Source organism: Nicotiana tabacum, chromosome 10, assembly GCF_000715075.1.
Source record: "Nicotiana tabacum cultivar K326 chromosome 10, ASM71507v2, whole genome shotgun sequence".
Lineage (NCBI taxonomy): Eukaryota > Viridiplantae > Streptophyta > Magnoliopsida > Solanales > Solanaceae > Nicotiana > Nicotiana tabacum.
In genome coordinates, this window is record NC_134089.1 from 38,035,001 (window position 1) to 38,056,230 (window position 21,230).

Here is a 21,230-nt window from a genome sequence, read left to right on the forward strand (position 1 = left end):
TTTTTAAGCGACAAAAGATACATACAAGATAAAAAGTAATGAGTTAGTAGAGGAACGATGAGATCAACATGCCTATTGTAGTTGCCATTCACTGGTAGTTACAGAGAAAAATTGAAGTAATATTTATATTCGATTATGTTTACAAACACGACGACGACAAAGATGGTCAGTTTTAAGTAAACGAGACGGTGCGGCACAAGAATCTTGCGTTTACTAAAAAGAACAAGTGTCGAAAAGATCATTACGACTCTAGAAAATTTAAAACGAATTTTTTTTCAACTATTATCATTCTTTAACCAGGTAAAAAAAGACCAAAATGAAACACATAACATTTAGTTTATCTTTATGGTTGCAATTTAACGCGCTTCTATTTATGACTTTCCATTCGTTCTTTATTTTCATCTTATTCTCCATGGATACACTCTAATTCCTCATTTACCATTTCGAACACTTTTCAGCAAAGAATGCTTCATCCATAGGTTGTCATAGAGGTTGCCTTTGAATTGAGTATCCCCACTTGCTATTTTTCACATAAAAGATTACGAAAAATAAGGATTATGAAAGTACTACATGAGCAAGAACACTATAAACATCCACCCTGCAAAAAATTTCAACTACTTAATTCATTGAATAACGGTTCCGACAAAGCCTCAACTCGAGGAGACAGTCTTCAAAATTATTACTAGTAAAGTGCCATGGCTTTGTGCTATCAAACTATAATAACTCAAATACATAGCTCAGGAATTATATAACCAACTCAATATTGCTAAAGCACGTAATAAATACATATGCGAATATATGTGGTGCATTAACAAATCAAAACCCAACTCCGCCTCGTTCCCTCACAACAGCTTCACCTCTTCACCCAAAGGGGAAAAAGTAAAGAAAATTGGGCGGAAGCACTCTTTATTTAGCCAAGATGTCAAATATGATACAACAGAACCATGGAACATTCAGAATTCCATCTTGCGATGCATCTGAAGTTTGTAACCTACGACACACATGATATACATAACTCCTTATTCACGGGCTGTTGTTGCTTGCTTCCGTATATAGTGGACGGACTGCCTTGCTGGTTGTGCTATAGGCTCTAAGCTCCAGTTGCTTCCTGAACTATCAAGTATATATATCCAATGGTCTTTCACATCTTTGGCTAATAAGCTCTTAGCATATACCAAAATTTCACCCTCTCAGCTTCAAAAATCCAGATATCTCATGGTGGAGAAGCTTCTTGAGTTACCGGATGGGCAACTCTGCACAAGTAGGCAAACTGCTTAATTTGATACTTCCAAGTCGTGACTAATCCCTATGATGATATAAGATTGACCATGCTAATTTCGAAATTTGTTTCTGAAGAGATTTATGTTATGATTTTATTTTCAAAAAAAAAAAAAGGTCATGACTAATGGAGATAACTAGGACTTCAAATTGTTTCCTTACCTCCAGATACTGTGAATCGATACCCAGAGCCCGTGATAATGCATTAGCATTGCAGATCATGGGTCAACGAATGCAGGAAATACAGCCTTGCCCAGAAAAACCTGTTGCATCTCCTCCCTCCATATCTAGGAACAATGAAGTTCTATAGGTCAAATACAGGGTTTGACTATTAAAAGAAACCCAAGATTCATGTCAATCAAATCCAGTGCAACATATGAAAATTTTGTTTTATAATTTTCAACAATAACGAGAAAAAAACAGTAACAAGAACAGAGATCACTATTCTTCTGTCAATACCACAAGCCGGAAAACTCTAGTAAAATGAAACAAAAGAAAATATTCAAAAAAAAGTACTGATTCTGGATACAAACAATTCCTGCAAATATGGACAAATGGAAGCCAGAAAGGGTTTTTACAGGCAGAAATCAACACAATACTCCACCAGACTAATCTAAATTGAGAACATTATATACTCCCTAGATATAAGTACTTACCATATCGCGGAATTCGAGCCTGATATGAGGCACATTTGTCCTATGAATGTCGTTTCCATCTGGCCCTCTTATGTAGTACTCCTTCCCAATCCAGTGGGACTATGTATATAAGTGGAGGAATATGTCAGAAAAGAAGACCACAAAACACAAGCATCAAAATACCCGCCGTAGAATTAGCACACCAGCCATTTAGGTAAGATATGCAATAGAAGATAAACAAGTCAAATATGCATAAAGTGTGGTTAATTCCAAAGCCACAAAGCGGGATGTCAATGCCTATGCAACTTAGGTGGACAGTAAGCCCTTATAACTGTCCGGAACCCCCCCTCCTCCCCCCCCCCCCAAAAAAAAAAAAGAAGGAAAGAAGAAGAGAGAATGAACACAGGAAACGCAACAAAACAATTTAACCACTGAACCTACAAGTTTCCGGGTGCTTATCCTAACAAGAAACAGAACCGAGCAGAGTGGCTGTCAAGAATAGGAAGGAACCCCTAATAAAACTCTACTACCAATATGGTCAAGATAAAACATAGACATGAGATATACATCCATAGGGATCTACACACTTTGGATTAGAATTGGTAAATTTGCTAAATGGACTTAGAATACAGCCACACAGGTATCCACAGTCATACTTTACCCAATTTTCGACTTCTGTGTCTCACAGAAAGGTAAATAAAGCAAATTCACATAAGGCAACTCGGGGATTTAAAAGAAAACAACGCATCAACAGATTAATGAACACAGGTGAAAGTGGAGTTTGGTAGCAATTGGAAAAGGACACGAGCTTGATGAATATTGAGAGCTGGGAGCAGATTATCATGCCAACAGCATTTAAATTTTCAAGGAGATACACAAACCTTTAGCGCATGGGAGAAGCCTGACTGGTATACTGAATTACGTGCAATCTCACATAAATCACATGCGCTCAACTTCCAAACCTGCATGACAAAAACTATTAATCCCCTTGACCAAGTGACATCATAAATCTTTCAGCCAAGAGACTAAAATACTCACTGAAGCAGCTATACTGTATTCCTCAACGAGGGCTTCTTTTGTTAAGTGAATTTGCAATGGATCATCAGTTGAAAGAGAAACATTCAGGCCCCTCAAGAAGAACATGGGAAGAGGATTTCGATGGTAGTCCAAAAATAAAGAGTTGTTACTGAGAGGAGACATTGCCAAGCCAATCTGACAAAAAAAAAAAGTCATGATGGATGACCAGATAACACACATGGCTAACCAAGATTCACTTTAATTTCTTTATTACCTGGGCCAAGTAGTACAGGTATTGGAGAACAGGAGACTTTCTCAAATTGATACCATGAGCAATATTATGGGCTGTTAAGAAAGTTGCTGCAAGGTGGTCAATATCTCCAGCCTGTAGATGTAAATCATCTAATCAGCAAGCAAAAAAAACTCATTAATTAAAGAACACTACAATAAGCCTGAGTGACTACCTCCCCAGAATGTGGCCGGAATTTGATGGTCGTCATGCCCTTTGACTCGCGTAGCTGAGATGTTATTTTGCATGGGGTCAGAACTCGACGTGTGAAACGTTTACAAGCAAAATATCAACGAGATTATTGTGGTAGATAGATCCTTTTAATAGTATTACGGTAGACAAATCTACAGCTCTGGAAATGGGATTTACTAATGACGGGGAGTAATATGTAACCACCCAACTTCGTTTAACAACCAAAAAAAATAGACTGTAATTACAAGAATTGAGCTTTTTTTTATCCATAAAGAAATAGAATCTTATCTGAAAGTCAAGGATAGCTAAGAGAGACTGCTGCTAGACTCTAAACAACCTTCGTTTTGTTTTTAAGTCTTCAAAAATGAGTTTTTCGCCGTCTTTCTCAAGCAACAGCAACGTTAGTTATAAGCACCCCACAAATGTGTTGTGCTAACACAAAGGATATGATTCTGGTTTATTCACATTAAAACTCCCTCTATCCATTTACCAATCTTTCCCCCAAAGCAACCACAACTGGAGATCATTACGAAATAGGTTGTAGCACTATCCTTTGTTTCCAATCAGACAAGGAAGTGAAGATGGCAGAACCAAAGGGGAAAGGAGGAGATAGAAATGGAGTAACTTACGAACCTTATTCAGGGTGTAGAGGTTCGCATAACAATAGTACACGTAGTATGAGTAGGCAGGATTGAATGCATTGGTCCATTGAGCAGGTGTAGGCATGTGTTTGGTAGGCCTCCTTTCGGGTTTGCTTTCATCATCCACCAAATCCAATCCAACAACCTTTAAGATGACAGAACAAGAAGTGAAAGTATGAAGAAGAACATATTAAAATTAAGAATATAAGAAGTGATGATTGTGGTAAACAATCCAAAAAGAGTGGATTAAAATCAAAAAAACATGCCACCACAGCTATGTATCTTTCTCCTTCTCAATAACCATTTAGACCATCTACTTTATTCATCACATATATAGGCTCAACCAAGATTTTATATCCGCCACGTAGATGAATGCCCCAATATCACAGAACGAAGGGAACAGAAAACAACAACAACAACAACAACAACAACAACAACAACAACAACGACCCATTATAATCCCACAAGTGGGGTCTGGGGAGGGTAATATGTACGCAGACCTTACCCCTACCCCGAAGGGTAGAGAAGCTGTTTCCAGGAGACCCTCGGCTCAAAAACAAGCAACAAGAGACGATATATTAGTACCATAAAAATGCATAATAAAATAACAGCTTTATAAGAGATATGAAATACAGAATACGAAATACGAAATAGATGGCTGGTATAGTAAAAACTAGCAGGCAAAGCCCTGCATCAATAGACGACCAATGACATTCTTAGTCTAACTCCTAACTGGATAGTCTCACTCTATTGTGCTGTGGAAATATTCACAACTTTCCCCTAACCTACAACCTTAATGTTCGACCTCCATAATTCCCTGTCAAGGGCCATGTCCTCAGTAATCCTAAGTCGCGCCATGTCCTGTCTGATCACCTCTCCCCAATACTTCTTAGGTCGCCCTCTACCTCTCCGCGTGCCCACTACAGCCAGTCGCTCACACCTCCTCACCGGTGCATCAGTGCTCTTCCTCTGAATGTGCCCGAACCATCTAAGTCTTACTTCCCGCATCTTGTCCTCCATGGGGTCACGCCCACCTTCTCTCGAATATCTTCATTCCTAATCTTATCCATCCTTGTATGTCCGCACATCCACCTCAACATTCTCATCTCTGCTACTTTCATCTTCTGGATGTGTGAGTTCTTTACCGGCCAACATTCAGTTCCATATAACATGGCAGGCCTAACCACTGCTCTATAAAACTTACCTTTTAGTAACGGTGGCACTTTCTTGTCACACAAGACTCCCAATGCTAACCTCCACTTCATCCACCCCACCCCTATACGGTGTGTGACATCCTCATCAATCTCCCCGATCCCCTGAATAACCGATCCAAGGTACTTGAAACTACCCCTCTTGGGAATGACTTGAGAGTCAAGCCTCACTTCAACTCCCGCTTCCGTCGGCTCAACCCCAAATTTGCACTCGAGGTATTCCGTCTTCGTCCTGCTCAACTTGAAACCTTTAGACTCAAGAGCATGTCTCCAAATCTCTAGCCTCTCGTTGACGCCGCCTCGTGTCTCGTCAATTAGAATAATGTCATCAGCAAATAGCATGCACCATGGCACCTCCCCTTGAATATGATGAGTCAGTGCATCCATCACCAGGGCAAATAGGAATGGGCTGAGCGCAGACCCTTGGTGCAACCCCGTAATAACTGGAAAGTGTTTAGAGTCGCCTCCTACTGTCCTAACCCGAGTCTTAGCTCCAGCATACATGTCTTTAATCACCCTAATATAGTCAACCGGGACCCCTTTCCGACTCCATCCCAGCACACGATAGCATAGCAAGCAGTTTTAGTACTTCCTAGAATTCAGCACCACAAGTGTGGGTTAAACTTGAAACAACCAAATCTTCAATTTTCAACCAAACTTGGGCCAAGCATGTGATGTCTTCATTTTTTTTTAAAACAATAAAAGGGTGGATTCAAATGTTTAGTAAATCATACCTGTTTCAAGAAGATGTGCAGGTGAGGATGTGAATCTGGGTTCACAGTAACCTCAAACAAGGGCAGAAAGATGTTGTCTAGGATATTTTGAAATGATGTTACAATTCCCATTTCTTTGTATATGTTATATAGTCTTGGAAGCTGGAGACAAAGAAAGCAGGAAGTTTAAGAATAATATTACCACATCAAAATGCGCACACGAAAACCAAATGGTCAACCATTAAAAAGGAAGTAAAAAATAAAACTAAGCCACTGAAAGGATTAAAACGATCTGGAGTAAGATAATTTGTGTTAGTTTGAAAATAATCAGACTAAACCAAGATTCATAAGATTGAAAATTAAGAGTGTATTTGACTATCTCTTACTGATTTATAAGATATAATTAGAGCAGACTTTTCATTGAATAAGGGACTTTAGTCATTAGAGCAGACTTTTCATTGAATAAGGGATTTTAGTCATTAGAGCAAAGCCACCTCTGTAAGATTTGATTTTATTCACATCTATATTCTAACACCAACTTAGACCTCCTTTGGTCTTTCCCCAAAAAAGTACATGTATCAATATCAGTTTTCCAAGTCAAAACGTAAATTTCAACCTCTAGTCTATAATGCCTATTGTAAGAGTACTCCTATCAATAGCTTAAAGAAATCATGACAATCACACACCTCCTTTTAAGTTGTACATATCTCACCTAAAGTTTTTTGGAAATTGATGTACAAGCTCTAATTCGTGAACAACTAGTTAAGACGTGACAGCCTAAAATGCTTAAGTTGACCTATTAGGACTTGACAGCTGACAAAAAGTTACATATATTACATCATACCTGGATCAACCAGACAACATTTTCACTGTAAAGTTCATTGTTTACGATCCAGCTTGCAAGTTGGTCCCATTCACTCATCTTTCGGCCATATATTGATATCCTGTATTCTGCCATCTAAAAGCAAAAATCGAGAAAGATTAAGACCTGCCAAATGAAAAGGGCAGACAAAACATGACTCGACCAAGTGAAATCTTTTTCATTCCTTATTAAACAAATCTACAATGTTGTTCCTGTCATGTTTCAATAGCAATAGGAAAAACACCATATCGCCAGCACCCAGGGGCGAAGCCACACTTAAGTTAGGGTGGTCAATTCACCACCCTTTGTCAGAAAATTACACTGCATATATAAGTAAAATATTAGGTTTTAGAGGTACATAACATATATTGAACACCCTTTGTCAGAATTTCTTTTTTACTTATTTCAAGTTTGAACACCCTTCAGAAAATTCCTGGCTTCGCCACTGCCAGCACCGCAAACTTGAATAATAAACGTTGGACTGAGGCATAACAATAATCACCTTTAAGCCCACAAAGATCTTTAAGATTGCATTTTGCAATAATTAAGCAACCAGAGAAGCCAGTGAAATCTCAAAAAACTTTGTGACGAGTACGTAAATGTAACTTGTTCTTCAAACGACTATTTAGAGTTCCTAGATCTTTCTTCCCTTACTCTTTAATATCATCATAGTTTTTTTGCTGTCACTCCAGACAGGATATATCTTTAAATTCACAGAAGGGCTTCCAGGTACATCCGAACAGATTAGGATAAAATAGAAAAAGAAAAAGGAGGGTAACAGTTATCTGTTATAAGTAAAAATGGACTTACTTGATATTTGCTTGCAGCAAGATCACAAAATACTTGCTTAGTCAGTTCGGCAAGAAAACGGCCTGCAACAGAAACCATAAAACATTATTAAATAGCTTTTTTTGATAAGATAAAGATTTTATTGAATAGTACCAAGATGGTACAGAAGATAACAAGGAAACAAAAAACAGCCTATTACAATCTTCTTCCTAACAACTCCAAGAAATCCATGTACTGATCTGAACTAACTAGTGGGCTTGATTTGCACCAAAGATACAAATTTTGTAAACAAATGCTCTTAATTCTAGCAATTGGAGCTCTCTGTCCTTCAAAGCAAGCCTTGTTCCTTTCGAGCCATATTGTCCATAAGGTGCACAATGGGATAGTGCTCCATATTTGCTTTATCTCTTTTGATATCACCTGATGCTGCCAACCTACCATCAACCCCTTCACATTCTGAGGCATCACCCATGCAATACCACAAATATTTAGGAATAACTCCCAGCATTCTCTAGAAAATCTGCAACGGAGGAACAAATGTTCAACTGTTTCTTGATCCACTTGACATAGGTAGCATCTGTTACATAGGGAAAAGCCTCTCTTCTGCAAGTTATTTTGAGTTAAGCATGCCTCCCAGGTGGTGACCCATCCAAAACATGCTACTTTCACAGGAGCTTTTGTCTTCCATATCATCCTCCATGGCCAAGAAGTATCCCACTGTCCTGACAGCTTTATCAACATACTGTAGCAATTCTTGACTGAGAATTTCTTGTCTTTACTTGCCAGCAAGATTAGAGTATCCCTCTTACCATGATCAATATAAACTGATCTCAATTGCTGAAGCAGCTCGCAAAATTCTACTATTTCCCAATCATTCAAATTCCTTCGGAAGACAATCTGCCAACCAGAACTAGAATGAAAATCAGCAACAGTACCATTCTTATTTGTTGAGCAATTGAATAGAGTAGGAAATTTATTTTTAAAGCATTCATACCCAACCCATACATCTGTCCAAAACCTGATTTTTACTCCAGTTCCCACATCTAATCTAGTAAACTTGCTAAACTCTTCCCAATGCTTACTTATGCCCTTCCATATTCCTCCATTTACAGTTCTTCACCCTTCCTGCTTTCCCGTAGATGGAATTTATCAGCTTTTCCAAACTTCCTTACCTACCAAGCTATATCTCCACAACCATTTGAATAGTAGACTTTTTTATTATGCAGCTTCAAATTTCTCACACCCATCCCACCCCCTTTCTTATCCCTGAGAACCACCTGTCATTTCACCAAATGAATTCTTTTCTTATCTACATTATTATCCCATAAAAACTGATTTCTCAATGAGTTTATTTTTTTCTCCACTGAAACTGGCATTGAGAATAAGGACATTAGGTAGGTAGGCATACCATCTAATACACTGTTAATAAGAGTGAGTCTGCCTCCAAAGGATAGATATTGTTTCTTCCATGGAATAAGCTTATTAGCACATCTGTCAAGGACACCTTGCCAAATACTTTGATCATTCCTTCTTGCCCCTAGTGGAAATCCCAAATAAATAGTGGGGAAATTCTCTACCTTACATCCCAGGATATCGGCTAGTTCCTCTATGCAATCATCTACATTGATGCTGAAAATGCTGAAAATCCCTCTAAGAAAAAGCATTTGCTCATTGTCTGTTTCACACAGCAGAAGGGTGTCATCAGCATATAAAATATGGGATAAAGTAACCTTTTCAGCACCGATTCTCCCAAAACTCATGCCTTTTATCCAGCCCAAATTTTCTGCCCTCTTTAGCATCATGCTAAAGGCTTCCATTACCAGAGTGAATAGGCAGGGAGATAGTGGATCCCCTTGCCTCAGCCCCCTATGAGATTTGAAGAAACCGCGTGGGTTCCCATTTATCAGTATTGAACACCTAACAGTGGATATGCAATAGTTGATCCATTCAATCCATTTATCACCAAAGTTCATATGTTTCAAACTATGTTGCGCGGACTCTCCAAACTGTAGCCGCACCCGTGTCGGATCCTTCAAAAATGCACTGCTTTTGGAGGATCCGACACGTATCCGGCCACATTTTCGGAGAGTCCAAGCAACATAGGTTTCAGAATATTTAACAGACATGACCAGTTGACATGGTCATTCACTAAAATGAAACATACCCATACAAGAAACTTACTCATACACATTTAGATACTTACCCATACAAAAGTTCATGCAGCCTAGGGATTAGGATATATGCTTGATAACATTGAAACCATATCCCAACTTCTACTTGATTTTATAGAAGATGATTACAATGATGATGGAAGGGTCAACTAGAAAGACCATCTAAAAGATACATAAAGCATACCTTGTATAAGATTATCCTGCTTGAGAAAAATCTCTCTCAGCCTACTTTGACCGCATGGATTGTACTTGAGGTTAAATTTGTCAAAACGATGAAAGGTGCTCTTGTCAGCATGAACATCTAATAGGTCAACATTGAGATCATACCTTTTTAAAGAGAAAGTAAACAATGGCATCAGAAATAATGTTAATAGCTAGGTCATCTCACATGCTCTTTCAAGCACCAACTCCTAGAAACTTATTCCTTACCCGGTCAAATCCAAGCTCTCAAAGACTTCCTTTAAGGTCATATATGTTCCATCACGAAATATCACAACCTGAAGAAAATAAACTGCTTTAGCTGCCCAATGAAATTGGAAAGCTGAAGCACACATCAGCAAAGAAATTCAAACAGAAAATTACCTCATCTGGCTCCTTCCTCAACTTTGACTTGATAAATCTTAACAAATGTTTCTGATTCATGCATGCTGAGTGATGAACATGGGTATCAACCTTCCTCACATTGTAGAAGTCACGATGAGGTGCACTTTTCTGAGCAAGGAACTCTCGATCCGCATTGAGCATCAAATGAAGATTGAATTTCTGGATAAAACGTAAGCGTCATAACAAAAATAACATATCATATAATCTGAAAGAAATGCAAGCCTAGAGGTTTATACTTGTTCCAGAAGCACTAGGCGATGGTGACATAAAGTTCTGATATTCCCAGCTGCTATTACTTTAAGGATGTGATGAAAGTCGGTGAAAAAGGTCGTAGCATCAGCAACAGGAAAAAGTTTCTCTTTCGCTGGTCCAAGTGCAAAGGGGGAGGGAGAAAAGGGGGTGGCAGACATTAAGAGTAAATAAACAGGAGTTAGATAGGCCTTCAGAACTTAAAAACGTTGGGGAAAAAATGAAGCAGGCAAGAGCTTCTAAGCTTACAATCTTTATTTGCATATACATGAACAACTCCATCTTCCATCTGAAAATAATGCTGCAGAAGTAATCAAGAAGTTCATTAATAGAAAGTTATGAGTAATAGAACGCGTAATATTTGTTCCAAAAAATATAAAATCAGTAGCACACATGTACCACAAAGCTCTAGCATTAAAATAGATAGTTGTGCTTACATCAGATTTTCCTTCTGCAGTGAATTCAAATGGATTTGGATTTGGCTTTGGGGTGCTTGGATCAGAAATTACTTCCTTCACCCAAGGAGCAACAGCCTCCCTGAATACGTAACTTCGTCTCAGTTCAAGACATGCTTGTATGTTCCGATAAACCTCCGCTTCATCGGCAGATGGTGTCTCTAGAAATAGTACGAACAAAAATTTAAGGGATGCAGGAACCTTAACAGATCCAAGAGAAATCTCTACTTTTTCACAGATCAGAAAAAGCTAGAATATATAAAGTATACTTCCTTTTTCTCTTTTTTTTTTTGGGTGGGGGTGGGGGTGGGGGGATGGGGGTCCTTCTACACCCTGGGTAACAAGATCCAAGATTTGAAGCATGATTCAAAGAGATTATATTTCCAGCAAGAAACATAGCGAGATAATACTCCTCACACCTGCATAAACACTCCAAATTGGCAAAACAGTGCATTAAGTTTCAGGCTGCACATTGTGCACTAATTTGTTGCTAAAAAACAATTATACAGAGCATCAACATAGCTTATCCAATGAAAGAAAAAAATGTAACGACAATGTAGATGAGCATCATGGTTTCCCAGTTTCACCGGGTCGTGCAAGGTATATTTAGAGAACCAAGAAGGAAATAAATAGCCAATTTAGATCAGCCACTATAGAATGGAGGAGACAAGGTATTAGTCAAAGAATCTTAATCTTGCCCTTCGTGATCTGGGCTATGCAGCATGATATGGAAGCTGTTTATATTTTTATAGGAAAGTGTCTCATGGGCAACACAAGTTATTTCCCTCTATTTTTTCTTCCACGTTCAGTTATGAGCATTGTTTCACCTGGTATAGGCATGTTGGCACCGAACTCATCCATATCTAATTGATACTTCAATCTCAAAGTAAATGGAGAGAGAGAACAGAAATTTCTTTTTTTTTTGAAAAACTTCCTTTGAAAGATGCTTCGAGTAATAAACTAACTGTAACATGCTTTAGGATACAGATGAACAAGTTGAAATGATGCACAGCAGCAAGACTCTAAAACAAGCAAATGTAAAATTTTAGGCTTTCGCTCAGTGTTATTTTGCTTTCTCTGAATACCAAAATTCTATTTCCTTGTCTCCAAGATTCAAATAAACACAGTTGTTTAAGAACAGTCAGTAGCATGACAAGGACTGGAATACGAAAAGGGCATTACCACCAGGAGATATCTTCAGTCGTACAAATGTTTCTTGCTCCGGCTCTTTCCTTAGAATATCTGCAGCTATTGGATCAGGTTGAACACCATGCAGGTCACCAGATACACTGTGCGTGCGAATCATACTTGGTGCAGCCATCGCCATTTGATCCCCATTGACATCTGGGCCCTGTTTAACAATTTAGCAAATAGTTATAAGATTCTACAGAAGTTATCAGAATAATGTTATGTTCATGAAGAAGATAGTGAAAGTGTCCTAGCAGTCATTATGACCCTTAAAGTATATTTTTCAATGATAAGTAATATACTAGACTCAAAAAGCACCATTTATGATGGCTTTTTCCTTCTTTTTTATATATTTGGGGGGGGGGGGGGGAGGAGTGGTGTGGGAGTTCAGGAAAATGGAGGAATTAGAAGTTTGAATATTCCAGTAGTACCACATTCCCATTGGTGTGTAGATATGAAGTGTCGAGTTTAGCATTGTCAGTCAAATTGTCTTCCTCGTCTGATCCTTCTATACTTTCAAATGCACTGGCACTTGCAACTGGAGACTTGGGAGAAGTAGGTCTCAGAGAATGTGCGGATCTCGATTTCCCTTTAAAAATAAAAAGTGAACGTCACCCTTCATGGTAAACTTAGAAATCAGTTCTAATCAAAGAAGAGAGAAAATAAGCAACATTTTGTAAACTTCTGGAATCAAAGCAAATGAAAGAATCAAATACAAAAACATGCACTTATAGTTGAACGAGATCTTTCATGGCAAAAGTTGTCAAAGAAAACAATTTTACTACAGCCAGCTACTCTATGAAACAAATGATGCACACAGTTTGATCATAACCAGAGCACGGTCAAGGCAAATTTCTCCCTTCTCAGATTCCACTTAAATACTGTCTCAAGTACTGTCAAACAAGGTCATGACTGTATCAATATGAGCATTATCCATATATCTGCAAGTATAGCCATGTAAACTTTTTTTTTTTTGAGATAGGTAACATATTGTGTATATTAAAAGATCAGTACATAGGTTGTACTGAAACAATATGTATAGCCATGTAAACTCCTACTGCACTTGAATAAAAGTTTGGGTTATTAACATTTCACTTGACCATAAGATGTTGGTGCTACTGAAAATCTTTTGTTATAAAAAAGGATAATTCCTTGCCATTCTATACCCCATAGCAATTGTCACGAGCAACTTGTTTTGCTTTTCGGTCTCTTCTTTACCAAAGATACGTGATGCTTCAGCTCGGGGGAAAAAATTGCATTCTAACTTTGAGAGCTCATAGCATGTTGAAAGGCAACTAGATAGAGAAGTAAGATAAAAAGATGTTTGAAGATCAAGTAATTAATGTGATCAAAAATGTCTTCAGACTTTTTTTTTATAGAAGTAAGATAAAAAGATGTTTGAAGATCAAGTAATTTTTGTGATCAATAATTCCTTTGCCTTGGTTATAGCCAAATAATGAAAGGATTCAGCTAAATCAAAAAGGAGTGCATTTTAAATTTTTTATGTGTTTTTCTCTTTTATTGGTTTTTGATAAATGCAGTGTATTGGTACATTTTCATGGTGTACAGGCCAATTTCCGAGCACCTTGACTAGTACACCCCGGTGACCTGTTATCTTCCAGCAACGTAAGCATGGGGTAACTCTGTCCAACAACACTCACACATAGGAAGAAATCACCAAACTTTTTTTTTTCTAGGATGGGATTTGAACCATGATCTCCCATGAACCACTCCACCTTCATTGACTGTTATGCTGTAACATGATTTCCAATTCATCGATTTTACATGCCGCTACTTTGACATATTAGATATCGTTAAAAATCTTAATAATAGAGGGTGGTGGAAGTCAGAATAGGAGGAGCGTGTCTATTTCCGAGAACCAGTTCGGATTCATGCAGGGGCGCTCGACTACTGAAGCTATTCATCTGGTGAGGAGATTAGTGGAGCAGTATAGGGAAAGGCAAAAGGACTTGCACATGGTGTTTATCGACCTTGAAAAAGCGTATGATAAAGTGCCGAGGGAAGTTTTGTGGAGGTGTTTGGAGGTTAGCGGCATTCCAGTAGCGTACACTAGGGTGATTAAGGATATGTACGATGGTGCTAAGACTCGGGTGAGAACCGTGGGAGGGGACTCGGAGCACTTTCCAATTGTTATGGGGCTGCACCAGGGATCAGCTCTTAGCCCGTTGTTATTTGCCTTGAGGATGGACGTGCTGACACAGCAGATACAGGGGGAAATGCCATGGTGCATGCTATTTGCCGATAATATCGTGTTGATCGACGAGACGGAAGCCAGGTCAACGCAAGGTTGGAGGTTTGGAGGCATACCTTGGAGTCTAAAGGTTTCAAGTTGAGCAGGACTAAGAGAGAATACTTAGAGTGCAAATTCAGTGACGGGGCTCATGAGTCACAAGTGGATGTGAAGCTTGATACTCAAGTTATCCCCAAGAAAGATAGTTTCAAGTATCTCAGGTCTATTATCCAAGGTAACGGGGAGATTGACGAGGATGTCGCACATCGCAATGGAGCGGGATGGATGAAATGGAGGCTTGCGTCCGGCGTCTATTGTGATAGGAATGTGCCGCCAAGAATTAAAAGCAAATTTTAAAAAGTGTTGGTCCGACCAACTATGTTATATGGGGCAGAGCGTTGGCCAATTAAGAACTCACATGTGCAGAAGATGAAAGTAGTAACAATGAGGATGTTGAGAAGGATGAGTGGGTATACCAGGAGAGATAAGATTACGAATGAAGCTATTCGGGACAAAGTGGGAGTGGCCTCCGTGGAGGACAAGATGCGAGAGTCGAGGCTGAGATGGTTCGGGCACGTAAAGAGGAGAAGCATTGATGCTCCTGTTATGAGATGTGAGAGGCTGACCATGGCAGGTTTGAAAAGAGGTCGAGGTAGGCCAAAGAAGTATTGGGGAGAGGTGATTAGACATGATATGGCGCGGCTTTAGCTTACTGAGGACATGACCCTTGATGGAAAGGTATGGAGGTCGAGGATAAGGGTAGAAAGGTAGTAGGTAGTTGTAAGTTTCTCCTTTTCTTACCAGTTATTTTGGAAGCACTCAAGTTCCTTCTTATGCTTTAGTAGATCATTACTTCGTCATGTGATTTAGTTTGCTTCTGTTATCGTATTTCTTGTTGTTAGTGTTTAGTACTATTAATTCTCCCCCCCCCCTTCCCTTTTCTCTTTCTTCTCTTGTGCCTCTTCTTCCTTTTCTTCCCCTTCTTCTTCTCACTCTTTCTAAGCCAAAGGTCTATTGGAAACAGTCTCTCTACCTTCACTAGGTAGGGGTAAGGTATGCGTACACACTCCCCTCCCCAGACTCCACTTGTGGGAATATACTGGGTTTGTTGTTGTTGTAGAGTCATTTCCTATCACTCCCATCTGAACACCTAGTATATTGAGAAAAATTTGCACAATGCGCAGGACACGCCTGGATGTACAACTCCTTTTTGTCACTTAAAACTTAGGAGGAAATTCCCAAAAAATTATGATAATCCTGCTATCGAGTAAACCAGAGGATAGCACAGGGTTCTGCATAGTAAATCTGGGTACACTTGGTCCAGCAACAACAGGAATGTTTGGCCATGAGAAATGCTTAGGAAAATCAAGGCTCCCCAAAGAGTTGCATGTTTTGGGTGGATTATTACATGAAGCCTATCTTATCCAAGATAATTTGTTGAAGGAGATCAAAATCAGGTGTGAAAAAAAAAAGTTTGTAAAAGGTCAACCATTTATTTCTGCATTGTCATGTGCTTGAAACTCTTTGAACCCAAGTAGGTAACGCCTAATGCCTTTAGGCAATCTTTTTTGTGATTGGAAGGGCAGCAGAATTCAGACAACAGGAAAACTTGGACTGGCATTCCTTGTATGCATTATACTGCTCTTATGAAGAAAAAGGAACAATTTATACTTTGAAGAATGAATAAGATCTTTGTATAATCTAAAAATACCTTTGTAGCATATCTTCTATTTTGGGATAAACTAAATGTTGCACATGACAGAGATAGTTTCCTTTTTTTTTTTTTCTTGTTACTTCCCTACGCAGTAATTTATTGGTAACCTAGATCTACTCCACCCAAACCCTCCTTCCTGAGAGTCAATCGTGTTCCCCACTTTGTCCCTTTAGTGACTCGAAGCCCACCCTCAAGGTTAAGAGGTGGAGGGAGCTCTCTGCTTGATCTAACCTCTCTTATCAATAGGAGATGCCATCTTTATACAACTGTATACATAATCAGCACCTTCTTGGCGCTAAACGTGAGTAATAAGAAATTTACAATCGATCAACCTATGCTTTAATGCCAAATTAGTAAGGTCATCTATATCTCTATTCTCTACATCCCTCCCACTCTATTATATATTGTTAAAACAGAAATCAGAACAAAAAAGATTCCTTTCCTTTGTCCCTAACCTAATAATGCACCGTCATTTCTATCCAACTGAAATAGTGGGTCCGGATTTAATTTAAAGATGAAATATCTCAGCAATTGGAAAGGAAACTAAGAGATGAATTAACTTTTTAAAAGCATGTATCTAGATATCCAGCACCAAACATCAGGACCTAATGAGGAGACCAGCTTGTTAATTCCACCCATTATTTAAAACTCACCAACTTTATAAGAGGCCTATTGGCCTTATTATTATATATATAACTGTAATGACACATCTGCTTCAAGCATGTACGTCTTCAAATCAAGCCAAAGATTCTTTTCTCATTTGAATATTAGGTAACTGATAGTTTTTCTCCACGGTATCATAATTCAAAATGATCAATTTCTGAAGACAAAAACAAGTTACTACACTGTCTGGAAATACCATAGCAAACATATATTCAGTACATTAAATAAGTATAAGGTTTATCCTTATCAAGTTTCTGCAGTGACGGTGTAAAAAATATTTACACCTATTAGGTCCATTTAAAAGATAATTGCAGGCATTCCCACTTTAAAAGCATTGAGTGAATAGAGATACAGTAAAGCATATAATTTTAATCCTTAAGTGCACTGACTGTGTAAATTTACACTATTAGGTCACTCAAAAGTTAATCGCTGGTAACTCGCTTTAATAGCACTGATTAATAGTAATCTTTAATAAATGGTAATTAACCAGTTAGAACAGGTTAAATTACATTGCTACTTTAAAAAATTGACTACACTGTCCGTGCATATAACTTTAATTCTATCACATACCTTCAGGAAGCGTGTGAAGCCTAGGCAAACCGACCGGAATAGAATCCACGTGTACAGGACCATTCCTGTTTTCCTCAACCTCGCCGGAAGTCGCCGTAGTCACGTCGGGCAACGAAGCTGAAGCACGGCGGTAATATCCATTACTCCCTTTCCTCCGGCTATGATTCCGACGCTTCTCCGCAGCAACACCGCCGTACTTCCTCAAATGCTTCTCTGCCTCTTCACCGTCGACGTCCTCCGTCGTCGCCACGTCATCCCGGTCCCTATCCCTATCTATCGTTTTCGCAAACTCTAATAACTGATTTAGGGTTTTACGGTGCATATAATACGCCGATACCGCCACTAGCGATGCTCCGACTAGTGCCGCCATCGCTAGGTGAACTGTATATGCATCCATTTTTTCCTTCTCGAAACTTAGAGAATTTGTTTTGCTGTGGTAATTTTGTATGCTACAACTGTTGTTTTGAAACTGAGAAAACCTACTGAATAGTAGAGACTGAGAAAAGTGTGTTCTCCTTTGGAAGAGAAGAGGGAAGCTGGAGAAGAGTATTTATAGGGAGAAAGTGAGTTGGGTGGAATAAGATAGAGCACATTATAGGACCATTCCCTTATGCGATGCGGTAAATTGTTTTCGATTAAACTATTGAAACGGGAATGAAAAGTGTAGAAAATAAAGTTAGAGGAGTTTTTAAAGAGTCGATGATATGCTACCTTCACAACAAGTGATCAGTTTATTTTTTTATTTTGATTTAAAATAAGTGTTCACTTAGGCAATCAAGAACAAATTAAATTTATTTTTACTCTTTTACCCTTATATGCATATTCCTAAAAAAAATTCTCACTCCTCACTATAACTATGTGACCAATATTTAATAAGGGTTGTTTAGTCATACTAGGTATTTTTGTATAGAATTTAGTATTTTTTTTAATGGGTGTGCTAAAAGGAAACTGGTCACTTATTATGAACCGGAGTAACTAGTTGTTTTAAACCTTTGAACAACATTAGGAAAAAGTTCTTTTCAAATTTATTTAGAAAAGGATGTTTGTGAAAGTTGAATGTATTTATGATAGCTAATCTTCTCTCGATATTTATTTATAGGCTATTTTATTCATGGAAAAAGAATTTGAATGATAAATAGCCCCTACTTAGTATTTTTGTACTTTTAAGGGATAATTTTACATAAGTAGAGCCCATGTAGGTGCTCTTCATCCGCGTATCAATCATTTTAAGTTTTCATCCGTATTGCCAACGGAGCCCTCTAATACTATTGTTTGACTGACATTATCGTCTCACATCAATCTCATAATGATCTCTTTCCTTTTTTTTCTATTTCTCCTATTTGTTTTTTTCTCTTCCAGATTAATGTGACTATCTCACAAAAAGTCAAGTCATCACGTGGTTTTAAATCCTTACTTTTCCCCCTCTCTTTGCCTTATTTTTGTCCGAAATTTACTAAAAAGGAGTATATTGTCATTTTATATATATATATATATATATATATATATATATATATATATATAAGGAGTTAAATTGTACATTGGAATGCAATGTAAATACATTATTATATTTCTCGTATATATATAATTATACACACTTATATACATATTTATACAATATATATATATATATATATATATATATATAATACATATGTATGAGTATACAACATATGCACTGAATGTACATAAATTCAACATGCATATTTTACACTAAAAAAAAATCAACCATCATTAAACCTTTATTTCAACACAAAATTTACCATATAAAAAAAGTGTCAAACTTTCATGAAGACCTCTTATACAATAATAATGTATGTACACCCTTATATATTGAAAAAAAATATAATTATACATCATTATACACAAATCTACACACTTATACCTATTTTATACATAATTATACAATATTTGTATAAGTGTGTATAAACACCAGTTATACGGTATATGCACTGGAAAATACCTTATGTCTGTCACTACACTTCTGTTTTAACACCAATATTATCAAAAAGAACAAGAAAAAAGAAGAAGAAGAACCAATCAGCTCAAGATAGGTCTAGATGAATCTCAAATTCTTAAATTTTGTCTCGCCCGATCAATAATACTATTATTAGTCAATACCCATTTGGATTGAAGCACCAATTCACAATAAAACTTCCAGATCTGAAAACTTTAGCTTCGTCAGTGGCGGAATTATGATTTTTGGGACTTATATTTCGATACCAAATGCTCAAGGTAAGAGACTCGGAGATTTATCAGTCAAAATTACTTAAATCATTAATGGGTCAAATGTTTTCTTCCTCAATCCTTTCAAACGAACAACGAACTTCATATTCTTCATCTTACCCTAGACTTTCATCTTTTTGCATTAGGAAAGTTTGAGAGAATTAACAAAAGTTAAGGAAAATTAGATCTGGAAATTAGAGAGGATAAAAGATAGGATGAAAGATAGATTTAAAAATTATAGAAGATATTAGATGAATATGGGAGATAGATCAAAAAAATATAGAGGATAGAAGATAATGGCCTATAGAGAATGAAGAGGCACATGGAGAGAGAGCATTTTGGGCGCGTAAGGAAAAAGAGAACTAGGTTAGTGATTGAAATCTTTTCTTTAAATTCTATATAAACTAGGCTATAGCGGGTAAACTTTAAAAACATGGACCATCTTTTGTTATGGTGTGAAGTCATGTATATTTTCTTGTAATTCTTTCTACTTTTAGTTAGAAGTTTCGAATTCAAGTTCTAAAATAAATTTGATAGGGAGTTCTTTCATCTCTATGGGTCTTATGCGGTGCAATCATGATCGGATTTTCAATGCGAGAATCGTACATTGGATGTGAAATTAGGAAGAAATACTTCACAATTTTACTTTAAAAAAATTATTTTTTGCAAAAAATATTATGAGAACTTTTATACTACACTCGTTTTCAACAACTAGAAAAATGTGCATAAAACTTGTAAATATGATTGTTAAACTTTAATTTTTTAAAAAAACTTTTTTATATCGCCTACTCAGACACTTTGAGAGCTTGTTTTTGAACATCTATTTTCAGATATGTGATTTCCCTTTCAATAATTTTCTTAACTTAACTAGTTATATACTAATCATTACTCTCTTTATTTCAGTATTATGTAAACTTATTTTCTTTTGAATCTGTTCCAAAAAGAATGATTCTTTTGATGAAAATTTTGTGTTCAATAAATAGGTTCACATATATTGATGGGAGAGGAATAATACTTATCTTCCCCTATCACTACTATTGCTGCGACGCCTAGTGCTACGCCCGTTGATTTCCTTGTCATAAATTCATAATTTAATTATTTTAATTAATCATACATTTCCTATCACTAATCCTTTGTTGTTCCGAATGGTTCGATTTTATTTTGTATATTGTATGTTGTCTTTTTCAATAAATAAATAAAAACTGTCTTTTCAAATGGAATCACGTGATTTGTTTGGCCACGCATAATGCTAATTTCAATGAATCATTCGCATCAATTGTTCACAGGGAAATTTTGGCGTTTAACAAAGTGATGATTAAATAAAATTCACTTTTAATTATTGTATGTCTTTTTTCTTTTTAAGATTGATCATTCAAATTGATAAAGTTACCTGATTCATGTTTCTTAGATTCTTCCTTCAATCTTTTTAACATTTGTTTGTTTCATAATTATTAGATTGGAAAAGACACAAATTAACCCCTTTATTATATGAAATATATAAAATTTATCCTTCATT

At 37.2% G+C, this 21,230-nt stretch overlaps 1 protein-coding gene across 1 annotated transcript; it reads right to left on the bottom strand.

Annotated features, from left to right (window-relative positions):
- Nucleotides 1-599: 599 nt before the first annotated feature.
- LOC107789715 (AMP deaminase) lies at nt 600-18,110 on the bottom strand. The gene is made up of 20 exons (XM_016611568.2): nt 17,492-18,110; nt 12,725-12,882; nt 12,288-12,456; nt 11,088-11,266; nt 10,900-10,951; nt 10,638-10,765; nt 10,381-10,560; nt 10,228-10,295; nt 9,983-10,125; nt 7,649-7,710; nt 6,821-6,934; nt 5,998-6,138; nt 4,045-4,197; nt 3,395-3,448; nt 3,205-3,315; nt 2,952-3,125; nt 2,795-2,875; nt 1,935-2,033; nt 1,441-1,565; nt 600-1,253 (listed from the first exon to the last, which is right to left on the bottom strand). The coding sequence occupies exons 1-19, from the start codon at nt 17,886-17,888 to the stop codon at nt 1,497-1,499; spliced, it is 2,532 nt and encodes an 843-aa protein (XP_016467054.1). The 5' UTR covers nt 17,889-18,110; the 3' UTR covers nt 600-1,253; nt 1,441-1,496.
- Between the last annotated feature and the right edge of the window lie 3,120 nt (nt 18,111-21,230).